This window comes from Somniosus microcephalus, unplaced genomic scaffold (genome assembly GCF_052327205.1).
Source record: "Somniosus microcephalus isolate GS21.2 unplaced genomic scaffold, FLI_Smic_1.0 unresolved_chr1, whole genome shotgun sequence".
Taxonomy (NCBI): domain Eukaryota; kingdom Metazoa; phylum Chordata; class Chondrichthyes; order Squaliformes; family Somniosidae; genus Somniosus; species Somniosus microcephalus.
This window is the reverse complement of record NW_028225179.1, coordinates 158,198,891-158,220,861: the sequence shown is the minus strand read 5'-3', so window position 1 is coordinate 158,220,861 and position 21,971 is coordinate 158,198,891. Positions and strand designations below refer to the sequence as shown.

The 21,971-nt window shown below is 45.8% G+C and overlaps 1 protein-coding gene across 1 annotated transcript in view; it reads left to right on the top strand.

The window, feature by feature from the left end:
• Positions 1 to 3,064: 3,064 nt before the first annotated feature.
• The window catches only part of LOC147096352 (zinc-binding protein A33-like), a 32,240-nt gene continuing 13,333 nt past the window's right edge, over positions 3,065 to 21,971 (top strand). Inside the window, exons 1-5 of the mRNA XM_085975141.1 lie at positions 3,065 to 5,568; positions 5,658 to 5,753; positions 5,846 to 6,076; positions 7,235 to 7,257; positions 7,355 to 7,470. Coding sequence (XP_085831267.1) covers positions 5,161 to 5,568; positions 5,658 to 5,753; positions 5,846 to 6,076; positions 7,235 to 7,257; positions 7,355 to 7,470 — 874 coding nt within the window. The 5' untranslated portion in view covers positions 3,065 to 5,160. The remainder of the gene's footprint in view (positions 5,569 to 5,657; positions 5,754 to 5,845; positions 6,077 to 7,234; positions 7,258 to 7,354; positions 7,471 to 21,971) is intronic.

Genomic DNA, 21,971 nt, shown 5'->3' with positions numbered 1-21,971 from the left:
AAGAAGGCAAATGGTATGTTGGCCTTCATAGCGAGAGGATTCGAGTACAGGAGCAAGGATGTCTTGCTGCAGTTGTACAGGGCCTTGGTGAGACCACACCTTGCATATTGTGTGCAGTTTTGGTCGCCTTATCTGAGGAAGGGTGTTCTTGCCATGGAGAGAGTGCAGCGAAGATTCACCAGACTGATACCTGGGATGGCAGGAATGACGTATGTGGAGATATTGGGTCGATTGGGCTTATATTGGCTGGAGTTTAGAAGAATGAGAGGGGATCTCATTGAAACTTATAAAATTCTAACAGGGCTTGACAGACTAGATGCAGGAAGGATGTTCCCGATGGCGGGTGAGTCCAGAACCAGGGGACACCATCTAAAGATAAGGGGTAAGCCATTTAAGACAGAGATGAGGAGGAATTTCTTCACCCAGAGATTGGTGATCCTGTGGAAATCTCTACCACACAAGGCAGTTGAGGCCAATTCATTAAATATATTCAAGAAGGAGTTGGACATATTTCTTAAGGCTAAAGGGATATGGGGAGAAAGCAGGGGCAGGGTACTGACTTTGGGTGATCAGCCATGATCTCATTAAATGGCGGAGCAGGCTCGAGGGGCCCAATGGCCTACTCCTGCTCCTATCTTCTATGTTTCTATGTTTCTATTGAGGCGTTGATACACTTGCAATCACTTTGATATGATTGGTCTTGCTACCACACGCCTGACAATCTATTAAGCGCAGAACACTCACTGTGAGCGAAGGCCTGTGTTTATTAGTTTAGAAGACAGCTTATCTGAACAGGAGGCAATGCATGCTCTTGCAGAAGTTTTATGTAACTCAATAATTTACCGACATGATTATTATCCCATTTAAGTCTGCCAACTATCTCAAATAAAGTCATTGGCTATGACTATAAAAAGATAAACTTGCATTTCTATAGCGCCTTTCACGACCTCAGGAAGTGCATCACAGCCCTAGATCACTTGGTAGGTCACGGAAACAACTGTCCAGTGCTGGTCAGTTCTGCAATTTGACCAGAGGAAACCCATTAATTGGGACTGTGCTTCTAAACGCTCACTGTGAAATTGCAGTGAATAGCAATGACGTTAGTGATAGACTAGTTACCAGCGCTTGGACTCCCTGCTTTAGAGATTTTGTCTGACAAGACTGTTGTTTTCTTTTCATTTGCTTTATTTGAATTGTTAGATTAATGGAAGTAATAAAGATGGTGAGACTGCTCTAAAGTCATATGATCGCAGGTTGAATGCATTTTCATGAAGAACAGAAAAATCAAGGAAGGAATTCTGGGGTGAAATTGGTCTTGGGTGGTAATGCAACATTTCCAGAAAATTGGGCGGGTGTAAAACTGCCGATTCACCATCGCCTGTTTTATGCGACCGCCCAAGGTTTTACGTCCGTCCAGTCTGGTTTCCTGGGAGTAATGTGAACTTGAGGTGAAATTTCCAGGAGTCCCTTTCACCAATAGGTCGCAATAGAAGCAGAAAATTCAAACAAAATGCAGAGATATTTAGTATTAAAAATGCGAGCATTCTACAAAAATGGTGCAGTGGTGTATGCAAATATAATCAATATTATCTATTTTTATAAAGCGGCTCTTCTGTCTGTCCCGATGTCTGTCCTGATGTCTGTCTGTCCCGATGTCTGTCTGTCCGTTCTCTATACGTTTGAAAGTTACAGAGCGTACCGACGCGCGCGTCACCTCAAAAGAAAGCTTGCGATTCCGGACCGGTCATAGGCATATTTACGTTTCGGCCGGACAAAAACCCCGCCCGCGGTATCCCAAAAACGTTCAGCGTTCCGCTCATTAGCATCTCATTAGCGACCGTGTGACGTCGAGGTCCACCAATCGGACGGCGGGTTCCTTCCTACAGTTGAGTGTCGAGTGACTCGACAATTGACCAATCCTATGCTTCAGTGACCTGACCGGTCGACCAATCGGTGCGTGTGTGGGCGGGCCTTATCCTTCTGAACCGAGGTGAGTGGCCGCCATCTTGATTTTTCACAATTTTTTCCCCCACACTTTCTGTGTGTTAGGGAACTAAGGTAAATATTTTAATGATGTGTTAGGGAATTAAATAACAATTTAATAGGGGGGGGGAGAGCCTCGGGAAATCGCGGGGGGGGGAGAGCCTCGGGGAATCGCGGGGGGGGGGGAGAGCCTCGGGAAATCGCGGGGGGGGAGAGCCTCGGGAAATCGCGGGGGAGGGGAGAGCCTCGGGAAATCGCGGGGGGGGGGGAGAGCCTCGGGAAATCGCGGGGGGGGGGAGAGCCTCGGGAAATCGCGGGGGGGGGAGAGCGAGCTTCGGGAAATCGCGGGGGGAGGGAGAGCCTCGGGAAATCGCGGGGGGGGGGGGCGAGCCTCGGGAAATCGCGGGGGGCTCGCGCTGACCGCGCATGCGCCGCCCGCACTGACCGCGCATGCGCCGCCCGCCCGCCCACAGCGGCCGTCCATCAGCCGCGCGATACGCGGGGGACCTCAGCTCCGGACCTCAGGAGCTAGGCAGGGGGAGGGGCCGGAGAGAGGGACAGAGGGGAGTGGGGGAGGGAGACAGGGGGAGGGAGGGAGACAGAGGGAGGGAGGGAGACAGGGGAAGGGAGGGAGGGAGACAGGGGAAGGGAGGGAGGGAGACAGGGGAAGGGAGGGAGGGAGGGAGACAGGGGAAGGGAGGGAGGGAGGGAGACAGGGGAGGGGAGGGAGGGAGGGAGACAGGGGAGGGGAGGGAGGGAGACAGGGGAGGGGAGGGAGGGAGACAGGGGAGGGGAGGGAGGGAGGGAGGGAGACAGGGGAGAGGAGGGGAGGGGAGGGAGAGGAGGGGAGGGGAGGGAGGGATAGGACAGGGAGAGGACATGACAGGGAGAGGGGGGACACACAGGGGCAGGGAGAGCAAGCACCCCAAAATTGCCCTCGCAACGTGGGGCTCCCCAGCTAGTATTATATAATAGACAGGTTAGCATTTCAGGTACACACCCCGGAGCGGAATTGGGAACTGAAAAATCAGCAAGGACCTCTGTAGGGCTGGGGGAAAGGAGTGGGGCGGGGGGGGGGGGAGAAGAAACAAATGGTAGGAGGAATAAGGAGGCCTCAGACTCCTGGGGAATAAGAATCTAAATGGGTTCGAGGAGCAAAGGGATCTCGGGCTGCAGATTCACAAATCATTAAATGTAGCAACGCAAGTTAACAAGGTCATAAAATACAAACTCCGGGGTTCATGTCTAGAGGAATAGAATTGAAAAGTAGAGAAGTTGTGTTAAACTTGTATAGAAGCTTGGTTAGACCACACTTGCTGTGTACTGAGCACAGTTCTGGCCTCCATATTACAAAAAGGATACAGAGGCCCTGGAGAAATTGCCAAAAAGATTGACCCAGATGATAGCAGATCTGAGAGGTTATACCATCAGGAGAGATTAAACAGGCTGGAGCTCTTTTCTCTAGGAAAGTGAAGACTGAGAGGCGGCCTGATAGAGATTGTGGTCGAGGACGCTGTGATGGTCAGTAACAGAGGGGAGGTAATGTGTGGGACTAGTATTGATGGGGAATTGGGGTTGTGTTCACTGGTACCTCAGTCGGATGATTCTATCACGGGGAGCCCGGGAAGAAAGGAGCTGTCTGGGTTGCGTCTTCCCTTCCGCTTCCTCCTCTACTGCTTCCTCCTACACTTCTTCCTCCTCCTCCTCAGCTGGTCGCCGTATGGCTGGTGGAAAGGGCTGTGCCCTCATGATGCCGAGATTGTGGAGCATGCAGAAGACCATGGTGAATCTTGAGAACCACTCTGGTGAGTACCGCAGGGCTCCTCCAGAGCGGTCCTGACAGCGGAAGCGTTGATGAAGGACACCAATAGTCTGCTCTATCAGATTCCGTGGGGCAGCATGGCTCACATTATATGCACGCTGCCCACGTGTAGCGTAGCAGAGTCAAGAGCCGGGTGTTCAGTGGTAGCCCTTGTTGCCCAGTAGCCACCCTCTGGTTTGTCCTGGTGGCTCAAAGGCTGATGGTACAGCAGACTGCCGCAGAATGAAGGCAACATGGCTGCTGCCAGGATACCGAGCATTGCCTTGCATGATGCACTGAGTATGGTCGCACACCAGCTGGATATTGAGGGAATGGTTGCGGTAAATATCCGAATTGAGATGCGCTGCCCGCAGAGGGACGTGTGTGTCAGTCACTGGCACCCTGCACCATGGAGCCTGTTATCCTGGGGAAGCTGCATGCTCGCTCCGCCTGCTTCTCTCTGGAAAGACAGAATGAAATGTAAATGCCCAGCTGCGGAAACCAGCTGTGCATTCCCAGGTAGCTCCTAGGGTCGGGGAATTGATTCGGAGGGAGGGGCCAGTGATCGGGAGAGGGTCGCTTGGACACAGCACAGGAAGGAACATGTGGTGCAGTGGATCGTACGCTGATAACAGAACCAGTCTGAGTTTCCTGCCAGTGATTTCAATAGTAATATATTTTGGGTTCCGCTTCTGCCCTCCTCCTTTTTCCCGATTCCCAGACTCAGTTAAAATTCCCGTTAGTCTCTCAGTCTGATGATGGGCGCACCCCCGAAACATCAGACTGTCTTTTCTCTTTGTAAATGCGATTCTATTTCATTCAGATGTGAACAGCTCTTGCAGGGACTCGAGTGATCTGTGACTGGGAACCGGGTCTGGATCCACCCACAGAACCATGACACCAGCAGATTGAATCAGCAAGTACTGAAACTGATCGAGACAGCTCCTTGACATTTATGGCAATTTGTGTTTCAGGGTGAGCGGCTGCAATCATTAACACAATTCAGTTTATGGATCCATATCTCACACCGTGTGTCACCAGAGCGAGTTTGGTCTGGATCAAAGTGCCCTGGAATCTCGATCCCCGCCCATCTCCGGCTCCTCCCTCCCCCGACTGCCAACGCCTCACGGACCTGCAACCTCTGGCCAAGGTTCAATTATTCCCCTCCGCCCTCTAACACTGTTTGTCCTTTATACTGCTCGAGGTTTTATCTCCCTGTGTAAAAGTCGATTGGACAGAGACTCGTTTATAGTAATAAATAATTCCCTGAGTATTGCCGTGAATTTCATCGGAAAATCGCTGAACTGAGGCTGTTCGGCAGCGCAGTAAACACGGAAACTGAAAGCGGTTTGAATCAGGAAGTGCTGAGGGTGAACATGGCTTCCAGACAGCAGGCCGAGAGTTTGACCGATGAGGCAATTTGTCCCATTTGTCTGGATTTCTTCACCAATCCGGTAACACTGGAGTGTGGGCACAACGTCTGCCGCTCCTGTATCACACAGTGTTGGGAAAAGGAGGCAAACTCCTGCCCGGAATGTAGAGCGGAGTTTCCGGAAATAAACCTCAGAGCCAGTCGGGCCTCAGCGAATCTGGCCGAGAAAGCTCGAAAATTAAAGCTGAATCCGAAAGAGAAGGAAAGTAAACTTCACTGTGAGGAACATCAGGAAGAACTGAAGCTGTTTTGTGAAACTGACCAGAAATTGATCTGTTACACTTGTATAGATGCGCGGGAACACAGAAAGCACCGCTTCATGCCCATTAAAGAAGCTGTTGGAATCTACAAGGTAAAAGGAACAGATTTGATCACCTGATTATTTTATCACATTTTCATGGTCTAACACTTTTATTCTGTGATTTTCTCTCCCAATCCCAGGGTCAGGTGAAATCTTCCTTCGATTCTCTCACAAAGAAGAAATCGGCGGTTCTAGACACGGAGCGGCGGCAGAAACAGAAAATTTCCGAAATTAGGGTAAATCGCCCTGTGCTGATTTTCGAAGTTTGCTTCGTTTTTTTTTGGTTTTAATGCGGAAAACGTATTATTTTTCACATTTCATTTGGTAGGAACAGTCGAGCAGTCTGCAGACCCGCATCACATCCGAGTTCGCTAAAATGCACCAGATTCTCAGTGAGAAAGAGCAGCGTTTAATCAGAGATCTCAGGGAACAAGAGAAGATTCTAAAAACAATGGAGGAAAATCTTCGACAGATTCAAGAGAATTTAAATTCTATTCAGGAGAAACTCTCAAAGTTGCAGAAACAGATGAAGCAAAAAGACGAGCTGACATTTCTGAAGGTGAGGGTTATATTTCAGTTTAGTTCAGTGAAAGTTCACAGTCACAAGTTGACGGGCGAGAATTTTGACATAAATGCAGCATTTTCCCAATAATTCGTCACTGATTTAAACCGATCGATTGTTTTGTCTATCCGGGGCGGATCTGCTATTTTCACCGAACTAATCGGCCTCCCACAATATCTACAGGATCCCGGGAATACCTGCAACCTCCCCGGGAATGAGTTGCCGTGATCTTGATATTTAGTCTGTAATTATTTCTGTGGTGCCCAAGTTTAATAATCTCCTGAAACTCACATTCCAATCCAGTTCCAGTCCCATGTTGTGAGTGTGTGGGTGTGTCTGGTAGGGTGGGTGTGAGAGGCACTGTGTCTGTGAGTGACACTGATGTTGATTTCTAGTATCTGATATTCTAATGAGATATTTCAACTATATCCTGTTTCTATCAGAAGCATTTAATAATTTTTCGTGTAATTTCTGATGGCCTGTTTTCAAATATGCCGCTCATAGAATTACACAGAATTTTACAGCACAGAGACCGGCCATTCGGCCCATCAGATCAATGTCAGTGTTTATGCTCCACACGAGCCCCCTCCCACCTTACTTCATCTCACCCTATCAATATATCCTTCTGTTCCTTTCTCCCTCATGTACTGATCTCGCTCCCTTTTAAATACATCTGTGCTATTCTCCTCAACTTGTGGTAGCGAGTTCCACATTCTAAACACTCTCTGAGTAAAGAGATTTCTCCTCAATTCTCCTTTGGATTCATTACTGACTCTCTTATATTTATGACCCCTCGCTTTAGACTCCCCACAAGTGGAAACATCTTCTCTACATCTGCCCCATCGAATCCTTTCATAATGTTAAAGACCTCGCTCAGGTCTCCTCTCAGTCTTCCCTTTTCTAGAGAATAATCTTTCCTGTTCACTCTTTCCTGTTAGTTGTACCCTCGCAGTTCTGGTATCATTCTTGTAAATCTCTTTTATACGTTCTCCTGTGCTTCTATATCCTTTTTGTAATATCCTCTTTCTACCTGTGTGTGGGCAGCAGTGAGAATTGGGAATTATCAGCAGCTTGTAACAATCTGGGTGTAATTTCTGCTGTCCCGATATAGACGCTCAGTCTCTGTCAACTCAGATTGTGTTTTATTTATTTCAGGAAGAAACTCGTCAGAAGATGAGGTAGGCCATGCTCTTTACTGAAACTCTGCACTGTTTGGTAAAATAGCTCAGAAAAGTGTTTATGGTCAATTTATAACCAATTGTTTGATATTTGCAGGATTAGTGAGGACGAGAATACACTGACATTAGTAGATACCGCCCTGTTTATCGAAAAATTCAACGGCCCTTTACCGTACGCAGTGTGGAGTGAAATGCTGGATTCCATTAACACCGGTAAAACTCATATCAGTTCCTTTGGCCTGATTTATATCTCATAATAATTTGATTCGTTATACATAAAAATATCATAGATAGTATCTTTTGTACTACGTAGTTGCAAATGAACACGGTTAAAAGCAGGCCTGGATGGAGTTAGTGTTATTCATGCACCAAATCCATGTTCTAAAAAGCATCGCCTTCAACTGGTCAGCTGAAAATGTCAGCTCCCCGAACATGACCAACACAGGGACCCTCAGATGAACCACAGCCTCCAGAACCCATCGATACTTTGCACACTTCAGCAACAGGAAACACCGCCCTTCCCAGCTGAACCTTTCCTCCTCTACAATACTCATCTCCTGATCCATCTCCATCTTGTGTGTCAAACTCATGTCCGTGACCAAGGTCAGGACAGGAAGCCTGGGAGCGAGGCTTTCTCTGCCTGTTGAGGGAGGAGTGGCGAGGGGTATAGAGTTAGCTGGTGCTCACTGTGGACCTGGGGAGCAAGCACTGGATTGCTGAAAGTGTCACCAAGGCTTATTCTCTCAATTGTCTTGAATCATTTCACTCGCCCTAGACAATTATTATGGCTTATACATCCAGGGATAGTTTCAGGGTAGAGGTATGACAATGGTGCATCACATTATATAACCGCTGGTGTTTTGCCTCCACGTGCGGCCCCGTATGAAGCCTATTTGTTTGCATGGACCAGGCCGGAGATATCTGGAGGTTATGGTATTGGCCAATATTTTCTTGTCTGCATTGAGGAGGGATTTAATTTTCTACGATGAGCAATGGTGGTGACCTTTCTGCTCATATGTATTAACATGATTGTGACTAAGTTAAGTGTGTCTGTGTCCTTGTCTCCAGCACATAGTGCGGGGTTTCAGTAGCGGGAGAGTAAGTTCCGCGATTAGGACCTTGTAAAACCCGGTAGGGGACCCATTAGTTGGTGTGGGACCAGGTCACTATTTTTCCCAGATTGCTCCGGCTGCTTGTCCTAGTGCCCTGTGTCCACTGGAAGCTTGTCCCGTTGGGAGTGAAGAGCACAGTTTAGGTCTCCACTCATGGTTACTGTGCTGTCCATACGTGGGGCGAGTGTGAGGATTGCTGATGTGGGGAATGTGGGGACACCTCATTCAGGACACAGAACTGAAGCTTCACTTTGGGTTCTCCTGTTATTCGAGATTCTTTAGGATGGAGCGGCCTCCTTCTCCAGGAATGCGTGTCTCAGAGTAATGGGAAGGTTCCTGTTGATTAGTGTGACTATCCTCTGCTCTTGGGTCAGTAGAAGGCGGCCAGCATTGGTCCCACCCACTCACTCACAAACTTGGTGTGTTCTGAGGGTGGTGAGGAGGATCTCCTGTAGAGATGGTGCTTCCAGCTGTCCTTTTATGTCAGTCAGTTTTGTTTTGTCTGATTATGTGCTGGAGTCTGTTGAGATTCGTGGATATAATTTGATTGATGGACTGTATTCAGGGTGATGTCGGTTTGCTGTCTCCAGGGTGTCTTTTCCACTTGAGGGTGTCTCTGAATCTGGGGCCTGCCCGATTGTACCAGCTTTGTTTGAGTTCCTGTCCAGGCTGTTGTTCAGACTGATTGAGTTGTGGGCCACAGCTGCTTCATCCTCTTTTTTTCCTCTACTTTTTCCCTTGAATTATTTATTCACTGCCCTTCCTTACCTTTTCCCCTGTGGCAGCTCGTTTCCTCACTCCATCTGCGGGATGTGTTCTTCATCCAGTTAGGTGTTTGTCCCCTAATACACTAAATATATATTGGCTTTTTACAGAATAATCTGTATTAAGACCCTTTAAACGAGCTTGAAAACTAGGAAATAATGAGTGAACAGTTTAATCATATTAAACCACCCAATACATACAGTGACTGAGATTACTGGTGGACAGATCATACAGTGACCGTGAGATTACTGCTACAGACAGCTCATACAGTGACTGTGAGATTACTGATACAGACAGATCATACAGTGACCGTGAGATTACTGGTACAGTCAGATCGTACAGTGACCGTGAGATTACTGGTACAGACAGATCATACAGTGACCGTGAGATTACTGCTACAGACAGATCTTACATTGGCGGTGAGATTTCTGGTACAGACAGATCATACAGTGTCCATGAGATTACTGGTACAAACAGATCATACACTGATTGAGATTACAGGTACAGACAGATCTTAGTGATGGTGAGATTTCTGGTACAGACAGATCATACTGTGACCGTGAGATTACTAGTACAACAGATCAAACAGTGACTGAGATTACTGGTACAGACAGATCATACAGTGATCATGAGATTACTGGTACAGACAGATCATACAGTGACTGAGAGATTACTGGTACAGACAGATCATAAAGTGACCGTGAGATTACCGGTATAGACAGATCAAAATGTGACCGTGAGATTACTCTTACACATAGATCAAACAGTAATCATGAGATTCCTACTACAGATCATAGAGTGACTGAGATTACTGGTACAGGTACACTATCCCTTATCCGAAAGCCTTGGGACCAGCTGAGTTTCGGTTTTCGGAATGTTTCTGATTTCAGAAGGTATTATTATAAGACTAGGAAATTTGTATTTAATATAAATTTTTAAAGTTCAGGCTACCTCTTGCGACTGTTCCGTGTCTCATTCCCCTTCCTGCTTCTCTGGAAAGCCGGATATCGGCTGACTCCTACTAAGCTGGCCCGCAAATCAGTTCGGGTGTGGGGGGAGAAAAGAATATCGGACGGGCCGCAGTTCAGGTCGGGGTCGGGGGGTTCCGGGGGGAGGTCGGGGTCCGGGGGGGGTCGGGGTCGGGGGGGGTCAGGGTCCGGGGGGGTCGGGGGTGTCAGGGGGGATCTGGGGTCGGGGGGTGCGGTCGGGGTCGGGGGGGGAGAAAAGAATATCGGACGGGCCGCGGTTCGGGAGAAAAGAATATTGGACGGGTCGGGGGTCGGGTCGGGAGAAAAGAATATCGGACGGGCCGCTATATTGTTGGGTTCACTCTCCCGGTACCTCCTCCACACTGCCCGGCTCGGCCTGCAATCTCCTACCCAGGAGGGAACTCTGTGACCCTCTGCCCAGCTCAGCGTAAGTCATGCGCCACTCTGGTCATGTCGTCCGCACGACTTACGCTGAATGAAAAACTTTCGGGTTTTAGAGGTTTTCGGTTTTCGGAAGTTTGGATAAAGGATAGTCTACCTGTACAGACAGATCATACAGTGACCATGAGATTACTGTTACAAACAGTGACTGAAATTACTGGTACAGAGAGAGCAAACAGTTACGGTGAGATTACTGGTACAGACAGATCATACAGTGACCATGAGATTACTGGTACAGACAGATCATACAGTGACCATGAGATTACTGGTACAGACAGATCATACAGTGACCATGAAATTACTGGTACAGACAGATCATACAGTGACCGTGAGATTACTGGTACAGACAGATCATACAGTAATCATGAGATTACTGGGACAGACTGATCATACAGTGACCATGAGATTACTGGTACAGACAGATCACAGAGTGACCATGAGATTACTGGTACAGACAGATCATATAGTAACTATGAGATTACTGGTAGAGACAGATCATACAGTGACCGTGAGATTACTGGTACAGACAGATCGCACAGCGACAGTGAGATTACTGATACAGACAGATCATATATTGACCGTATGATTCCTGGTACAGACAGATCACAGATTCTAGAATGGTGCCCGCGATTGGAAAGTTGCAAATGTATCCCCACTATTAAAGATATTTGGGAGAGAGAAACCTGGGAATTACAGAAGATTTAGCCTGACGTCAGTATTAGGAAAAATGCTGGAATCTATTATAAACGATGCGGTAACAGGGCACTTAGAACATAATAATAGGATTGGGCAGAGTCAACACGGATTTATTGAAGGGAAATCGTGTTTGCCAAATCTGTTAGTGTTTTTTGATGATGTAACTAGCAGAATAGATAAGGGGGAACCGGCGGATGTGCTGTATTTGGAATTAAAAAGGCATTCGATAAGCTGCCTTAACCAAAATTGTGGAGATGCCAGTGTTGGACTTGGGTGGACAAATGTGAGAAGTCATACAATACCAGGTTATAGTCCAACAGTTTTATTTGAAATCACAACACTGCCGAGGTGTGATAAAGGGCAGTTAGAAAGATTACCTGTAATCATCTGGCAGTGTTCTCTGACTATATATGCTGTGTCTGTATGCACCTCTTCACTTCACCTGACAAAGGAGCAGCGCTTCGAAAGCTTGTGATTTCAAATAAAGCTGTTGGACTATAACCTGGTGTTGTGTGACTTCTCACATTTAACCAAAATTAGGGCTCCAGGGATTGGGGCTAATATAGTAGCATAGATTGAGGATTGGTTTACTGGACAGAAATCAGAGAGTAGAAATAAATGGTTCATTTTCGTGTTGGCAATCTGTAACTAGTCAGGTACCACAAGGATCAGTGCTTGGACCTCAGCTGATCACAATCTACATCAATGATTTGGATGAGAGGACCAAATGCAATACATCCAAGTTTGCTGATGATACAAAGCTGGGTGGGAATGTAAGTTGTGAGGAGGATGCAAGGAGGCTTTAAGTGGATATAGACAAGCTAAGTGAGTGGGCAGGAACATGGCAAATGAAATATAATGTGGACAAATGTGAAGTTATTCACTTTGGTAGGAAAATAGCAAAGCAGCTTATTTTGTAAATGGTGAGGGATTGTGAAATGTTGGTGCTCATTAGGACCTGGGTGTCCTTGTACACGAATCACAGAAAGTTAACATGCAAGTACAGCAAGCAATTAGGAAAGCAAATGGTATGTTGGCCTTTATTGCAAGTGTATTGGAGTATAAGAGTAAAGATGTCTTACTGCAATTATACAGGGCTCTAGTAAGACCATACCTGGAGTATTGTAAACAGTTCTGGTCTCCTTACCTAAGGAAGGTTTTACATGTCATAGAGCGAGTGCAACGAAGGTTCACCAGACTGGTTCCTGGGATGGGGTGATTGTCCTATGAGGAGAGGTTGAGTAGACTAGACCTATATTCTCTAAAGTTTAGAAGAATGAGAAGTGATCTCATTGAAACATATAACATTCTTGCAGGGCTTGACAGGGTAGATGCAGGGAGGATATTTCCCGTGGCTGGCGAGTCTAGAACGAGGGGTCACATTCTCAGAATAAGGAGTGGGCCATTTCGGACTGAGATGAGGAGAAATTTGTTCACTCAGAGGGTGGTGAATCTTTGGAATTCTCCACCCCAGAGAACTGTGGTACCTAAGTCGTTGAGGATATTAAAGGCAGAGATCGATAGATTTTTGAATATTAGGAGAATCAAGGGATGTGGGGATAGTGCAGGAAAATGGAGATGAGGCAGCATATCAGCCATAATCTTCTTGAACTGCGGAGCAGGCTCGAAGGGCCAAATGGCCTACTCCTGCTCCTATTTTGCATTTTCTTATGTTCTTAAGTTCTTACTATCATACAGTGACCGTGACATTACAATGTTGGTCTCCTTACCTAAGGAAGGATGTGCTTGCCATAGAGGGATGTCGAAGTCTCGACTCCCGAGTAAGACTCTTTAAACACGAGTCTTAACTTGATCGCAGTACTCCCGTCAGAAGAAACAGACCACACCAATTCAATATCTAATGAGAAATCCTTTTATGTGATAAAACATCACTGTGGCCATTCAGGATCTGTCATTAGAGATTCACGATGCCCTTGTCCGCGACTTACCGAAAGGCAGCAAGCGATCTTGGTGGAACCTCCAAGTAATACTCTCGAAGTCTCGACTCCCGAGTAAGACTCTTAAACACAAAGTATCGTCAAAGACAGGCTTTATTTGCTTGCAAGGGAAGGGTTGTGTAGTCAAAGGCTACATCAGACCTCTTCAAAGTAATACAGAATTTGTAACATATTTATACAGTACAGAAACAAAACAGTCTTTCTATGCCACATGACATAGTATTGAATCATACCTGATTACAAAGGCACAGACCTTGCGAATTATTGGAACAACGTATTCCAGGCTTTGTTAGAATAATGAACAGAAATACCTTGAGATAAGATTAATTAATCCTTTATTATGGGATCCTTCTGTTCTCCCACAGTACCAAATGAGCCTGTGGGCCAATGTTTATCTTATCCTGTCCTTGGCTATTTGTTTGGTAAACGAGGCTCCTTGTTAAGCTTGTCACAGATAAGGAGTACGTATGTAGCATTCCTAAATTGTCTCATCCCCTTGAAACTGATTAGTGAATCATGCTGTCAGCCATTTGAGCTTTTATTCTATGCCTAGGAAGCCATTTTGTGTCTAAGTGAGAAACTGTACTTCCACAGGGAGTGCAACGAAGGTTCACGAGATTGATTCCTGGGATGGAGGGACTGTCGTATGAGAAGAGATTGAATAAACTAGGCCTGAATTCTCTTGAATTCAGAAGAATGAGAGGGGATCTCATTGAAGCATACAAAATTATTACAGGGCTTGATAGGGTGGATGCTGGGAGAATGTTTCCCATGAATCTTTGGAATTCTCTACCCCAGTGGGCTGTGAAGGCTCAGTCATTGGGTATATTCAAAACAGAAGTCAATAGATTTCTGACTAGTAAGGGCATCAAGGGATAAGGCGATAAAGCCGGTGAATGGAGTTGCGGCAAAATATCAGCCATGATCTCATTGAATGGTGGAGCAGGCTCGAAGGTCCGAATGGCCGACTCCTGCTCCTATTTCTTATGTTCTTATCATACAATGCCCATGAGATTACTGGTACAGACAGATCATAGAGTGACTGTGAGATTACTGGTACAGACAGATCATAGAGTGACTGTGAGATTACTGGGACAGACAGATCATACAGTTACGATGAGATTACTGGGACAGACAGATCATACAGTGACCATGAGATTACTGGTACAGACAGATCATACAGTGACCGTGAGATTACTGGTACAGACAGATCATAGAGTGACTGTGAGATTACTGGTACAGACAGATCATACAGTTACGATGAGATTACTGGGACAGACAGATCATACAGTTACGATGACATTACTGGGACAGACAGATTATACAGTGACTGTGAGATTACTGGTACAGACAGATCATAGGGTGACTGGGATTACTGGTACAGACAGATCACACAGTGACCGTGTGATTACTGGTACAGACAAATCATACAGTGACCGTGAGATTACTGGTGCAAACAGATCATACAGTGACCGTGAGACTACTGGTACAGACAGATCATACATTGACCGTGAGATTACTGGTACAGACAGATCATACAACTTTAAGTTTCTTTTATTCGCCTTTTGATCTGCCATCTCAGCAGCTTTTCCTGTCTTCCCAATTCCCTGTTTATTTTGTTCCTTTGCTGAGTTCCCAGATACCTGGTTTCTAGCTGCTGGCATTCTTTTTCCCTCTATTATTTTCTGCATTTCCAAATGTTCCCCTTCTCTTATTCTCTGTGCGGCTAAATGTTCTCCTTCTCTAACTTCACTGCGCTGCGCACAGAAATGGGCTGCACAGCCTGACCAGTGCTCCCCTTTGTCTAATTCGACCTTTCCCAGAGTCCCTTGACTCTGGACCCTCTCTATCACCTTCTGATATGACTCTGCTTCTTGACTCGTCAGAAACAATACTAAATCAGTTAAACTTAATTTTCTCAACTCTTTATCTGTGACATGCTCAACTTCTGTCTAGCCCGTCAATTGTAATAACTTGTTGCTATTAATACTGGTGGGTCGCGGTGTCCTAACCCCTCGAAGGTTTTCCTTCCTTAACTGACCAGGGCGCGCTAACCACGCCAGTCCTAGGATCTTGCCTGCACCGAATAGTTTATAAAAGAATCAGCTGTGAATCAACCTCCTGACTAAGCTCGCCAATTTATAAGATTCCAGAGATGCCAGGGCAGGCGATGTATTACTGCTCCACCATGTGGGAGCTGGTGGACACCATTTTGGTTGCTCGAGGAACTTCGGCTCCGTGTTGATGAGCTGGAGTCCGAGCTTCAAACACTGAGACACATCAGGGAGGGGGCGAGTTACCTGGACGCTGTGTTCCAGGAGGCAGTCACACCCCTTCGATTAATTAATTCAAATTTGGTCCGTGGTCAATGACAGGTGGGTGTGACTATGAGCGAGGCAGGTATGGGGAACCAGGAGTTAGTGGTGGAGGAGACTCAGCTCTTGCTCGGGTCAAATAGTTACGAGTTATTACTCTCTGTGTGGGTGAGAGCAGGTACTGCAGCGAGGATGAGCAAACTGACCACAGCACTGTGGAACAGGGAGTCATTCAAGTGGGGGGAGCAAAAAGAAATGTGCTAGTGGTCGGGGACAGTATAGTTAGGGGGATAAACACTGTTCTCTGCAGACAAGAGCGTGAGTCCCGAAGGCTGTGTTGCCTGCCCGCTACCATGGTAAAGGACATCTCCTCTGGGCTGGAGAGGAACTTAGAGTAGGAGGGGACAGATCCAATTGTCGTGGTCCATGTAGGTACCAGCGAGGCAGGTATGGGCAACCAGGAAACATAGAAACATAGATGATAGGAGCAGGAGTAGGCCATTCGGCCCCTCGAGTCTGCTCCGCCATTTAATGAGATCATGGCTGATCATTCAAATTCAGTACCCTGTCCCTGCCTTCTCCCCATATCCCTTGATCCCTTTAGCCTTAAGAAATATATCCAACTCCTTCTTGAATATATTTAATGAACTGGCCTCCACCGCCCTCTGTGGCAGAGAATTCCACAGGGTCACCACTCTCTGGGTGAAGAAATTCCTCCTCATTTCAGTCCTAAATGGCTTACTCCTTATCCTTAGACTATGACCCCTGGTTCTGGACTCCCCTGCCATCGGAAACATCCTTCCTGCATCTAGTCTGTCCAGGCCTGACAGAATTTTATAGGTTTCGATGAGATCCCCTCTCAATCTTCTAAACTCCAGTGAGTATAAGCCCAATCGACACAATCTCTCCTCATACGTCCTTCCTGCCGTCCCAGGTATCAGCCTGGTGAATCTTCGCTGCACTCCTTCCATGGCAAGAACGTCCTTCCTCAGATAAGGCGACCAAAACTGCACACAATACTCAAGGTGCGGTCTCACCAAGGCCCTGTAAAACTGCAGCAAGACATCCTTGTTCCTGTACTCGAACCCTCTTACTACGAAGGCCAACATACCATTTGCCTCCTTAACCGCCTGCTGCACCTGCATGCTTACCTTCAGCGACTGGTGCGCAAGAACACCCAGGTCTCTTTGCACTTCCCCTTCTCCCAATCTATTGCCATTCAGATAATAATCTGCCTCCATGTTTTTGCCACCAAAGTGGATAACCTCACATTTATCCACATTATAATGCATTTGCCATGTTTCTGCCCAATCACCCAACCTGTCCAAATCATACTGGAGTTTCATGACATCCTCCTCACAGCATACCCTCCCACCCAGCTTCGTGTCGTCTGCAAATTTGGAGATATTGCATCCAATTCCCACGTCCAGATCATTAATATATATTGTGAACAGCTGGGGTCCTAGGACCGATCCTTGCGGTACCCCACTAGTCACTGCCTGCCACTCGGAAAACAACCCGTTTATTCCAACTCTTTGCTTTCTGTCCGCCAACCAGTTCTCTATCCAAGTTAATACCTTGCCCCCAATCCCATGTGCCTTAATTTTGCACGCTAATCTCTTATGCGGGACCTTATCGAAAGCCTTCTGAAAGTCCAAATACACCACATCCACTGGTTCTCCCTTATCTATTTTGCCAGTTACATCCTCAAAAAATTCCAGTAGATTAGTCAAGCATGATTTACCTCTTGTAAATCCATGTTGACTTTGTCTGATCCTGTCACTGCTTCCCAAGTGCTCTGCTATTCCATCTTTTATAATGGACTCTAGCATTTTGCCCCACTACCGATGTCAGGCTTCCCCGCATTTTCTCGACCACCTTTTTTGAATAGTGGGGTAACATTAGCTACCCTCCAATCCATGGGTGCTGTTCCAGAGTCTATAGAATTTTGGAAGATGACCAGCAATGCATCTACTATTTCTAGGGCCACTTCCTTAAGTATCCTAGGATGTAGATTATTAGGCCCTGGGGATTTATCGGCCTTCTGTCCCATCAATTTTCCTAACGCCATTTCCCTACAAATACTGATTCCTTTCAGTTCCACCTTTTCATCAGACCCTATGTTCCCCGGCATCTCTGGGAGGTTATTTGTGTCCTCCTTTGTGAAGATAGAACCAAAATATGTATTTAGTTGGTCTGTCATTTCTTTGTTCCCCATTATAAATTCCTCTGATTCTGACTGTAAGGGACCTACGCTTGACTTCACCAATCTTTTTCTCTTCACATATCTATAAAAGCTTTTACAGTCAGTTTTTATGTTCCCTGAAAGCTTACTCTCATATTCTATGTTCCCTTTCTTAATTAATCCCTTTGTCCTCCTTTGTTGAATCCTAAACTGCTCCCAATCCTCAGGATTATTGCTTTTTCTGGCCAATTTATATGTCCTCTCCTTGGATCTTATGCTATCCCTAGTTTCCCTTGTTAGCCACGGTTGAGTCACCTTTTTTTGTTTTATTTTTATGCCAAACTGGGATGAACAAATTCTGCAGTTCATCCATTCGGTCTTTGAATGTTTGTCATTGCCTATCCACCGTCAACCCTTTGAGTGACATTCCCCAATCAATCTTACCCAACTCCTTAGTGATGGAGGAGCCTTAGCCCTTGCTCTTGTCCAACAGTTACAAGGTTTTACTCTCTGTGTGGGTGAGAGCAGGGACTGCAGTGAGGATGAGCAAACTGACCACAGCACCATGGTACAGGGAGCCATTCAAGTGGGGGGGAGCAAAAAAAAATGTGCTAGTGCTAGGGGACTGTACATTTAGGGGGATAAACACTGTTCTCTGCAGACAAGAACGTGAGTCCCGAAGGCTGTGTTGCCTGCCCGCTACCACGGTAAAGGACATCTCCTCTGGGCTGGAGAGGAACTTAGAGTAGGAGGGGACAGATCCAATTGTCGTGTTCCATGTAGGTACCAATGACATAGGTAGGACAAAGAAAGAGGTTCTGCTGAGGGAGTATGAGCAGCTAGGGGCTAAATTAAAAGCAGAACCACAACGGTAATAATCTCTGGATTACTACCTGAGCCATGTGCAAATTGACAGAGGGTAAATAGGATGAGAGAGATGAACGAGTGGCTTGAACATTGGTGTTGGAGAAATGGGTTTCGATTCTTGGGGCACTGGCACCAGTACTGGGATAAGTGGGAGCTGTTCCGTCAGGACAGGCGTCATTTGAACCAGGCTGGGGCCAGTGTCCTGGCAAATTGAATAACTAGGGCTGTAGATAGGGCTTTAAACTAAATAGTGTGGTGGCGGGGGGGGGGGGGCGGGGATACGCTGAGCGGAAATTTAAAAAGTCGAAGAAAAATGAGAAGGCAAAAGTGCAGGGTAGCGATAGGGGTAATGATAATCAGAGTGTGACAGGAAGGGACAGAGCGTATACACATAAGAGTGCATCAGAAAGTGGGGTCAAAGTAGGGAAAAATGGTAAAAAGACAAAACTAAATGCTCTATATCTGTACGCACGCAGCATTCGTAACAAGATAAATGAGTTGACAGCACAAATAGAAATAAATGGGTATGATCTGATAGCCATTACAGAGACGTGGTTGCAAGGTGTCCAAGGCTGCGAACTGAATATTCAGGGGTATTTGCCATTTCGTAAGGATAGGCAGAAAGGAAAAGGAGGTGGTGTAGCTCTGTTAATAAGGGACAAGATCAGTGCAGTAATGAGAAATGATATTGATTAGAAGATCAAGATGTAGAATCAGTTTGGGTGGAGATAAGAAATAGTAAGGGTAAGAAATCACTGGTGGCAGTGGTCTACAGGCCCTGAAACAGTAGCCACACTGTAGGACAGAGTATAAGTCAAGAAATAATAGGGGCTTGTAAGAAAGTTACGGCTATAATCATGGGAGATTTTAATCTTCATATTGATTGGACAAAGCAAACTGACAAAGGTAGACTTGAGGAAGAGTTCTTCGAGTGTATACGGGATGGTTTCTTGGAACAATACGTTGTGGAACTAACCAGGGAGAAGACTATTTTATAACTGGTAATGTGTAACGAGACTGGATTAATTAATGATCTCGTAGTGAAGGATCCTCTTGGGAAGAGTGATGATAGCATCATAGAATTTCAAATTCAATTTGACGGTGAGAAATCTAGGTCTCAAACTTGTGTCCTGAACTTAAATAAAGGTAATTACAAAGGTATGAAAACAGACTTGGTTAAAGTGGACTGGGAAAATATATTACAGGGTAAGACTGTAGAAAAGCAGTGGCAAACATTTAAGGAGATATTTCATAACTCTCAGCAAAGATATATTCCAGTGAGAAAGAAAGACTCTAAGAGAAGGATGAACCATCCGTGGCGAACTAAGGAAGTAAAGGATGGTATCAAATTGAAAAAAAAACATACAATGTTGTAAAGAATAGTGAAAGGTCAGAGGTTAGGGAAATTTAAAAAAATGAGCAAAGGACAACTAAAAAGACGATAGAGAGAAGATAGCTTATGAGAGTAAGCTACCAAGAAATATAAAAACAGACAGTAAGAGCGTCTACAGGTATATAAAAGGAAGAGAGGAGCTAAAGTAAATGTTGGTCCCCTAGAGGATGAGTCTGGGGAATTAATAATGGGAAACAGGGAAATGGCAGAGACTTTGAACAAATATTTTGTATCGGTCTTCACGGTAGAAGACACTCCAAGCATCCCAATAATGGATAATCAAGGAGCTATTTGGGTGGGCGGGGGACTTAAAACAATCACTATCTCTATAGAGAAAGTACTAGGCAAACTAATGGGACTAAAGGTGGACAAGTCCCCTGGACCCAATAGCCTGCATCCTAGAGTCTTAAAAGAGGTGGCTGCAGAGATAGTGGATGCATTTTTTGTAATCTACCAAAATTCCCTGGATTCTGGAGAGGTCCCAGCGGACTGAAAAACCACAAATGTAACGCCCCTGTTTAAAAAAGGAGGGAAACAGAAAACAGGCAACTATCGACCAGTTAGCCTAACATCTGTCATTGGGAAAATGCTGGAGTCCATCATTAAGGAAGTGGTAACAGGACATTTAGAAAATCATGACATAGTCAAGCAGAGTCAGTATGGTTTTATGAAAGGGAAATCATGTTTGACAAATTTTCTGGAGATCTTTGAGGATGTAACGAGCAGGGTTGATAAAGGGGAACAAGTAGATCTCGTGTATTTGGATTTCCAGAAGGTGCCACATAAAAGGTTATTACATAAGATAAGAGCTCACAGGGTTGGGGGTTATATATTAACATGGATAGAGGATTGGCTAACTAACAGAAAACAGACAGTCGGCATAAATGGGTCATTTTAAGGTTGGCAAACTGTAACTAGTGGGGTGCTGCAGGGATCAGTGCTGGGGCCTCCACTATTTACAATCTATATTAATGACTTGGATGACGGGACCGAGTGTAATGTAGCCAAATTTGCTGATGATACAAAGATAGGTGGGAAAGCAAATTGTGTGGAGGATGCAAAGAATCTCCAAAGGAATATAGATAGGCTAAGTGAGTGCGCAAAAATCTGGCAGATGGAGTATAATGTGGGAAAATGCGAGGTTATCCACTTTGGTAGGAAAAATAAAAAAGCACATTATTATTTAAATGGGGAGAGATTACAAAATGCTGAGGTACAGAGGTATCTGGGGTCCTTGTACATGAATCACAAAAAGTTAACATGCAGATACAGCAAGTAATTAGAAAGGAAAATGGAGTGTTGGCCTTTATTGTAAAGGGAATGGTGTATAAAAGTAGGGAAGTCCTGTTACAGCTGTACAGGGCATTGGTGAGACCACACCTGGAGTACTGCGTACAGTTTTGGTCTCCTTATTTAAGGAAGGATATACTTGCATGGGAGGCAGTTCAGAGAAAGTTCACGAGGTTGATTCCTGAGTTGAAGGGGTTGTCTTATGAGGAAAGGTTGAGCAGGTTGGGCCGATACTCATTGGGGTTTAGAAGAATGGGAGGTGATCTTATTGAAACATAAGATTCTGAAGGGGCTTGACAGGGTAGATGCAGAAAGGATGTTTCCCCTCGTGGGGGAATCAAGAACTAGGGGGCACAATTTCAGAATAAGGGGGCGCCCATTTAAAACTGAGATGAGAAGGAATTTCTTCTCTGAGGGTCGTGAATCTTTGGAATTCTCTTCCCCAGAGAGCTGTGGAGGCTGGGTCATTGAATATATTTAAGGTGGAGATAGACAGATTTTTGAATGAGAAGGGAGTCAAGGGTTACGGGGAGCGGGCAGGGAAGTGGAGTTGTGGTCAAGATCAAATCAGCCATGATCTTATTGAATGGTGGAGCAGGCTCGAGGGGCCAAATGACCTCCTCCTGCTCCTATATCTTATGTTCTTATGTTATGTTCAGAGGGACCCTGGTTCCAAATGATTCGAGGTTGACCCGTATTGGGG